Below are 9,275 nucleotides of genomic sequence, written 5' to 3'. Positions count from 1 at the left end.
GACACTGAGTCCTATGGGGGACATGGAGCTCGCGCCACGCCTCGGGGACGCTCCTGGGGACAATGAGGTCCTATGGGTGACACTGGGGTCCTATGGGTGACACTGGGATCCTATGGGGGACACGGAGCTCGCGCCGCGCCTCGGGGACGCTCCTGGGGACAACGAGGTCCTATGGGTGACACTGGGATCCTATGGGGGACACCGAGTCCCTAAGGGTGACACTGAGTCCTATGGGTGACACTGAGTCCTATCGGGGACACGGAGCTCGCGTCGCGCCTCGGGGACACTCCTGCGGTGACAATGAGGTCCTATGGGTGACACTGGGATCCTATGGGTGACACTGAGCCCCTATGGGGGACAATGAGTCCCTAAGTGTGACACTGAGTCCTATGGGGGACACGGAGCTCACGCCGTGACTCGGGGACGCTCCTGGGGACACCCGGGGGGACAGTGGGTGACACTGAGCCCCTATGGGTGACCCTGAGTCTTACGGGGGACACGGAGCTCATGCCATGACTCGGGGATGCTCCTGCGGTGACAATGAGGTCCTATGGGTGACACTGAGCCCCTATAGGTGACACTGAGTCCCTTTGGGAGACACTGAGTCCTATGGGTGACACTGGGATCCTATGGGTGACACTGAGCCCCCATAGGTGACACTGAGTCCTATGGGGGACACTGGGATCCTATGGGGGACACTGGGATCCTATAGGTGACACTGAGTCCTTTTGGGAGACAGAGTCTTATGGGTGACACTGACTCCTATGGGGGACACTGGGATCCTATGAGTGACACTGAGCCCCTATGGGTGACACTGAGTCCTATGAGGGACAATAAGTCCCTATGGGTGACACTCAGTTCTATAGGGGACACGAAGCTCACGGTGACTTGGGGACATTCCTGGGGACACAGGGGTGACGCAGAGGCCCTATGGGTGACACTGAGCCCTATGGGGGACACTGGGATCCTATGAGTGACACTGAGCCCCTATGGGTGACACTGAGTCCTATGAGGGACAGTAAGTCCCTATGGGTGACACTCAGTTCTATGGGGGACACGAAGCTCGTGGTGACTTGGGGACATTCCTGGGGACACAGGGGTGACGCAGAGGCCCTATGGGTGACACTGAGTCCTATGGGGGACACTGGGATCCTATAGGTGACACTGAGTCCTTTTGGGAGACAGAGTCTTACGGGTGACACTGAGTCCTATGGGGGACACTGGGATCCTACGGGTGACACTGAGCCCCTATGGGTGACACTGAGTCCTATGAGGGACAGTAAGTCCCCATGGGTGACACTCGGTTCTATGGGGGACACGAAGCTCGCGGTGACTTGGGGACATTCCTGGGGACACAGGGGTGACGCAGAGGCCCTATGGGTGACACTGAGTCCTATGGGGGACAGTGAGCCCCTATGGGTGACACTGAGTCCTATGGGTGACACTGAGCCCTATGGGGGACAGGGAGCTCGCGGTGACACCCCTGGGGACACCCACGGGTGACGCTGGTTGGCGCGTGCAGCAGCCTGGGCCTTAGCGTGTCCTTGGCGTGTCACTAGCGTGTAATATGCGTGTTAGCGTGTCCTTGGCGTGTTCCCGCCGCGCTGCTCCCATTGGCGTGTGCGCTAGCGTGTGCAAGCGGGGCCTTAACGTGTGCTCCTGCGTGGACTAACATGTGCATTAACATGTAGCATTGGTGTGTGCATAAGCGTGTGCATTAGCATGTGCATTAGCATGTACATTTGCATATATATTAGCATGTGCATTAGCATGTGTGTGTTTACGTGTGCATTAGTGTGTGTATTCACATGCATGTGCATTAGCATGTGCATTAGCATGTACATTTGCATATATATTAGCGTGTGCATTAGCATGTGTGTGTTTACGTGTGCATTAGTGTGTGTATTCACATGCATGTGCATTAGCATGTGCATTACCATGTACATTTGCATATATATTAGCGTGTGCATTAGCATGTGCGTGTTTACATGTGCATTAGCATGTACTTTTGCATGTGCATTAGCGTGTGCATTAGCATGTGCATTACCATGTACATTTGCATACATATTAACGTGTGCATTAGCATGTGCGTGTTTACATGTGCATTGGCGTGTGCATTAGTGTGTGTATTCACATGCATGTGCATTAGCATGTACATTTGCATATATATTAGCGTGTGCATTAGCATGTGCATTACCATGTACATTTGCATATATATTAGCGTGTGCATTAGCATGTGTGTGTTTACATGTGCATTAGCGTGTGTGTTTACATGTGCATTGGCGTGTGCATTAGCGCATGTATTCCCATGCAGCATGTGCATTAGCATGTGCATTACCATGTCCTTTTGCATATTTATTAGCGTGTGCATTAGCATATGTGTGTTTACATGTGCATTAGCATGTGCATTCACATGCAGCATGTGCATTAGCATGTACTTTTGCATGTGCATTAGCGTGTGCATTAGTATGTGCATTAGCATGCACATTAGCATGTGCATTCGCATGTGTATTCACATGCAGTGTGTGCATTAGCGTGTGCATTAGCTTGTGTGTTTGCATGTGCATTAGCGTGTGCATTAACACATGTATTCCCATGCAGCATGTGCATTAGCGTGTATTCACATGTAGTGTGTGCATTAGCATGTGCATTAGCATGTGCATTAGCATGTGCATTACTATGCATTTTAGCATGTGCATTAGCATGTGCATTAGCATGTGCATTAGCGTGTATTCACATGTAGTGTGTGCATTAGCATGTGCATTAGCATGTGCATTACTATGCATTTTAGCATGTGCATTAGCATGTGCATTAGCATGTGCATGGTGTGCATTAGCATGTGCATGACAATACGCATTAGCATATGCTTTACTGTGTGTTTGTGCATGAGCGTATGTATGTGCATTAATATATGCATTAACGTGTACATTAGTGTGTGCATTAGCATATGCATTAGCATGTGCATTAGCGTGTGCATTGGCATGTTCGTTAGCACGTGCATTACTGTGTGCATTAACATGTGCATTAGTCTGCACCTTAACATGTGCATTAGCATGTGTTAGTGTATGTATTACCGTGTGCATTAGCATGTCCATTAGCATGTGCATTAGCACATGTGTTAGTGTGTGCATTAACACACACATTAATGTGTGCATTAGCATATGCATTAACATGTGTATTAGCGTGTGCATTAGCGTGTGCATTAGCACATGTGTTAGCATGTGCATTAGCGTGTGCATTAGCACGTGCATTAGTGTGTTAGCACATGCATTAGCATGCATGTTAACACACACATTAGTATGTGCATTAATGCCTGCATTAGCATATGCATTAACATGTGTATTAGCATGTGCATTAACATGTGCATTAACCTATGCATTACCATGTGCATTAGCATGTGCATTAGTGCATTAGCACACGCGTGAGCACGCACATTAGCATGCACATTAGCATGTGCATTAGTGTATTAGTATGTCATTACCATATGCATTAACGTGTGTATTAACATGTGCATTAGCGTGTGCATTCGCACATGTGTTAGCATGTGCATTAACATGTGCATTAACATGTGCATTAACATGTGCATTAGCATGTGCATTACCATGTGCATTAGCATGTGCATTAGTGCATTAGCACACGCGTGAGCATGCACATTAGCATGTGCATTACTGTATTAGTATGTCATTAGCATATGCATTAACGTGTGTATTAGCATGTGCATTAGCGTGTGCATTCGCACGTGTGTTAGCATGTGCATTAACACGTGCATTAACATGTGCATTAGCCTATGCATTACCATGTGCATTAGCATGTGCATTAGTGTGTTAGCACACGCGTGAGCATGCACATTAACATGCACATTAGCATGTGCATTAGTGTATTAGTATGTCATTAGCATATGCATTAACGTGTGTATTAGCATGTGCATTAGCGTGTGCATTCGCACGTGTGTTAGCATGTCCATTAACACGTGCATTAACATGTCCATTAACACGTGCATTAGTCCACGCATTAACATGTGCATTAGCACATACATTAGTGTGTTAGCACATGCATAAGCATGCACATTAGCATGTGCATTAGCATGTGCATTAGGCTATGCATTACCATGTGCATTAGCATGTGCATTAGTGTGTTAACATATGTGTGAGCATGCACATTAGCATGCACATTAGCATGTGCATTAGCATGTGCATTAGCCTATGCATTACCATGTGCATTAGCATGTGCATTAGTGTGCTAGCACACGCGTGAGCATGCACATTAGCATGCACATTAGCATGTGCATTAGCATGTGCATTAGTGTGTTAACATATGTGTGAGCATGCACATTAGCGTGCACATTAGCATGTGCATTAGCGTATCAGTATGTCATTAGCATATGCATTAACGTGTGTATTAGCATGTGCATTAGCGTGTGCATTCGCACGTGTGTTAGCATGTGCATTAACACATGCATTACCATGTGCATTAACATGTGCATTAGTCCACACATTACCATGTGCATTAGCATGTGCATTAGTGTATTAGTATGTCATTAGCATATGCTAATGTGTGTATTAGCATGTGCATTAGCGTGTGCATTCGCACGTGTGTTAGCATGTGCATTAACATGTCCATTAACACGTGCATTAGTCCACGCATTACCATATGCATTAGCATGTGCATTAGTGTGTTAGCACATGCATAAGCATGCACATTAGCATGCACATTAGCATGTGCATTAGTCCACGCATTACCATGTGCATTAGCATGTGCATTAGTGTGTTAGCACACGCATGAGCACGCACATTAACATGCACATTAGCATGTGCATTAGCATGTGCATTAGCCTATGCATTACCATGTGCATTAGCATGTGCATTAGTGTGCTAGCACACGCATGAGCACGCACATTAGCATGCACATTAGCATGTGCATTAGCATATTAGTATGTCATTAGCATATGCATTAACGTGTGTATTAGCGTGTGCATTCGCACGTGTGTTAGCATGTGCATTAACACGTGCATTAGTCCACGCATTAACATGTGCATTAGCATGTGCATTAGTGTGTTAGCACATGCATAAGCATGCACATTAGCATGTGCATTAGCCTATGCATTACCATGTGCATTAGCATGTGCATTAGTGTATTAGCACACGCGTGAGCACGCACATTAGCATGCACATTAGCATGTGCATTAGTGTATTAGTACGTCCATTAGCATATGCATTAACGTGTGTATTAGCATGTGCATTAGCGTGTGCATTAGTCCATGCATTACCATGTGCATTAGCATGTGCATTAGTGTGCTAGCACACGCATGAGCATGCACATTAGCATGCACATTAGCATGTGCATTAGCATGTGCATTAGTCCACGCATTACCATGTGCATTAGCATGTGCATTAGTGTGCTAGCACACGCGTGAGCACGCACATTAACATGCACATTAGCATGTGCATTAGCATGTGCATTAGCATGTGCATTAGCCTATGCATTACCATGTGCATTAGCATGTGCATTAGTGTGTTAGCACACGCGTGAGCATGCACATTAGCATGCACATTAGCATGTGCATTAGCATGTGCATTAGTCCACGCATTACCATGTGCATTAGCACGTGCATTAGTGTGCTAGCACACGCATGAGCACGCACATTAACATGCACATTAGCATGTGCATTAGCATTTGCATTAGTCCACGCATTACCATGTGCATTAGCATGTGCATTAGTGCATTAGCACACGCGTGAGCACGCACATTAGCATGCACATTAGCATGTGCATTAGCATGTGCATTAGTCCATGCATTACCATGTGCATTAGCATGTGCATTAGTGTGCTAGCACACGCATGAGCACGCACATTAGCATGCACATTAGCATGTGCATTAGTGTATTAGTATGTCATTAGCATATGCTAATGTGTGTATTAGCATGTGCATTAGCGTGTGCATTCGCACGTGTGTTAGCATGTGCATTAACACGTGCATTAACACGTGCATTAGTTCACGCATTACCATGTGCATTAGCATGTGCATTAGTGTGTTAGCACATGCATAAGCATGCACATTAACATGCACATTAGCATGTGCATTAGCATGTGCATTAGTCCACGCATTACCATGTGCATTAGCATGTGCATTAGTGTGTTAGCACATGCATAAGCATGCACATTAACATGCACATTAGCATGTGCATTAGCATGTGCATTAGTCCACGCATTACCATGTGCATTAGCATGTGCATTAGTGTGTTAGCACACGCATGAGCACGCACATTAGCATGCACATTAGCATGTGCATTAGCATGTGCACTCACACGCGCACCGCCGTGTGCATTCGCGTGTTGCTGCCATGTCCTTGCCATGTTCTTGGCATGTTCTTGGCATGTTCTTGGCATGTGCATTCCCGTGTCCCTGCCCCCCTCCCGTGTCCCTGGCGTGTCCCGCGTCCGGCTCCGTGCGGGACGGGCTGTTCCCGCTCTGTCCCTGGCGCCCGGCCCGGGCGGGGGCCCCGAGGGGGGGCGGGGCTTATGCTAATGCATGCAAATGAGGGGGAGGGAGGGGAGCAGCCCGGACGCCTGGGCCCTTCCCCGCTCTGCCCTTGGGAGAGCCGCTTCCCCCCCACCCCGCCCGGACGCCGGGGGCCCCCCGGCCGGTGGGGGGAGAGGGGGGGGTGGGCCCGGACGCCTGGGCCCTTCAGCGTGCGGGGGAGGGGGGTCCCGGACGCCTGGGCCCCTGCCAGGCCTGGGGGGGGAGCAGGTGGAGGGGCCCGGACGCCTGGGCCCTCTGCCAGCCTGGAGGGGGCGTGGCCCGGACGCCTGGGCCCCCTCCGCGGTTGCAGGAGAGGTGGGGGGGGGGGGTCCCGGACGCCTGGGCCCCCTCATAGTGGGGAGGGGGGTCCCGGACGCCTGGGCCCCCTCGTTGCGGGGGGCGGGTCCCGGACGCCGGGGCCCCTCCGTGGTTGGAGGTGGGGGGGGGTCCCGGACGCCTGGGCCCCCTGCCAGCTTGGAGGGGGCGTGGCCCGGACGCCTGGGTCCAGTCGCTGTTGGGACGGGGGGAGGGGTCCCGGACGCCTGGGCCCCTCTGGGGGCGGGGGGGGGGGGGGGGGACACGCCACCCGGACGCCTGGGCCCCCTGCCAGCTCGGGGGGGGGGGGGGGCGTGGCCCGGACGCCTGGGCCCTTTCTAATTGCGGGTGGAGGGGGGTCCCGGACGCCTGGGCCCTTCCTTGCTTTCGGGGGGGGGTCCAAGGGGCCCCGGCGTCCGGTGGCCACGATGGCAGCGGGGGGGTGGCCACGATGGCAGCGGGGGGGGGGACACATGGGACGACCCCCCCCCTCCAATAAGATGCACGAACGGGGACGGGCAACGAGGGCGCCTATGGGCTCCATAAGGGCGTCCCTGGGCTGCTCCTATGGGGACGTATAGGGCTCTGGTGGCAACGTATGGGGCTCCCTCAGAGACGTATAGGGCTCCTATAGGAACATATAGAGCTCCTATAGGAACACATCGGGCTCCCAGGGTAACATATGGGGGCGCCTATGGGAACATATAGAGCCCCCGCAGACATATAGGACTCCTATGGGGACATATGGGTGTCACGTAGGAATATGTGGGGCTCCTATGGGGACATAGAGCACTTCTATGGGAACATATAGAGCTCCTCGGGCAACATATGGGGCTCACACAGGAACATATGGGGCTTCTATGGGGACGTATAGGGCTCCTATGGCAACATATAGGGCGCACACGGGGACATATGGGATCCTATGGGGACATATGGGGCTCACACGGCCCCCCCCCCCCGCACCGCGACCCCCTATGGGCACCTGGCGGGGGGGGGGGTGGCCCCCCCACCTGCGGCCCCGCCCCCTCGGCCAAGGCCCCGCCCCCCCGAGGCCCCGCCCCCCGGCGCAGGCCCCGCCCCGCGGTACCTGCCGGCCGCCCGCCCGGCCATGGCGCCGCCGCCGCCGCTCTGCGCCCCGGGACACGCCCCCCCCCGGCCACGCCCCCCGCCCGGGACACGCCCCCCTCCGACACGCCCCCTCCCGGGTCACACCCCCTCTCCGGGACACGCCCCCCTCGCCACGCCCCCGGGCAGGGACACGCCCCCTCCGGTGAGGCCCCGCCCCCCCGCCGCCCGCGCGCCTCTGCCTGAGCCCCGCCCCCCTCCGTCGCCGCCGAGGCCCCGCCCCCCCTCCGCCCCTCACCATGACCACGCCCCCTTCTCCGACCCCGCCCTCCCCCTCAGCCCCGCCCCCATATCCGTTTCCAGCTCCCCCCCCCCCCCGCCCGGCCGTTTCAAGGCCCCCCGTCCCGGCGCTGCCGCCGTGGCCGCGCGCGGCCCCGCCTCTTTTGGCCGCTCCGCCGCGCCGTAGCGCAGGCCCCGCCTTCCTTCCCCAGCGCGCACGCGCGGCGGCGGCGGCGGGACCGGAAGTAGCTGCGGGCGCCGCGCGCGGGAGCCGCGAGAGGAGCCGCCATGTGAGGGGGGAGGGGCGGGAGCGGGAACCGGGACGGGGGGGGGCGGGAATGGGGGGGGGGCAGGAACGAGGGGAACCGGGAACGGGGGGGAGGGGACTGGAAAGGGGGGGGGGGGACCTGAGGGGGAGGGGACCGGGAATAGGGGGCCAGGAATGGGGGAAACTGGGAATACGGAAAACCGGGAATAGGAGGGACGTGGAATATGGGGGGGGGGACCTGGAATGGGGGGGGGACCTGGAATGGGGGGGACCTGGAATGGGAGGGACCTGGAATATGGGGGGGGGGACCTGGAATAGGAGGGACCTGGAATGGGGGGGACCTGGAATGGGAGGGACTGGGGATTGGGGGGGCGGAACCAAGAGCAGCTGCCGCTGCACCCGGGGGGGCCGCCCCCAGGGGGACACACCCCCACGTGGGGGGGCCCATATGGGCAGCGCACCGAGGCAGCGCCACCCAGCGCAGCGTCCCCCCCGGGAAACCGGCGCCCCGCTCGAGGGTTCCGCCCTCGCCTGGGCGGCAGCGTGGGTGGCACCGGTGACACGGGGGGGACGGGGACGGAGCGCAGGTCGCTGCTGAACAAGCCCAAGAGCGAGATGACCCCCGAGGAGCTGCAGAAGCGCGAGGAGGAGGAGTTCAACACGGGGCCGCTGTCGGTGCTGACGCAGTCGGTGAAGAACAACACGCAGGTGCTGGTCAACTGCCGCAACAACAAGAAGCTGCTGGGCCGCGTCAAGGCCTTCGACAGGTCGGGGACACCGGGGACGTCGTGGGACGCCCCCGCCGTGGGGTTGGGGACAGCGGGGTTGGG

General features: G+C 55.0%; 1 protein-coding gene across 1 annotated transcript; it reads left to right on the top strand.

Annotated features, from left to right (window-relative positions):
- Positions 1-9,035: 9,035 nt before the first annotated feature.
- On the top strand, positions 9,036-9,212 carry LOC148590055 (small nuclear ribonucleoprotein Sm D2; the record flags this gene model as incomplete). Its single annotated transcript, XM_088539528.1, has 1 exon — positions 9,036-9,212. A coding segment is annotated over exon 1 (152 nt), but the record flags the coding sequence as incomplete, so codon positions are not given.
- Between the last annotated feature and the right edge of the window lie 63 nt (positions 9,213-9,275).

Source organism: Tinamus guttatus, unplaced genomic scaffold (assembly GCF_059628265.1).
Source record: "Tinamus guttatus ecotype Peru unplaced genomic scaffold, ASM5962826v1 Tinamus_guttatus_pri_ptg001793l, whole genome shotgun sequence".
Classification (NCBI taxonomy): Eukaryota; Metazoa; Chordata; class Aves; order Tinamiformes; family Tinamidae; genus Tinamus; species Tinamus guttatus.
The sequence above is the reverse complement of the archived record's forward strand: the minus strand, read 5'-3'. Positions and strand labels throughout refer to the sequence as shown.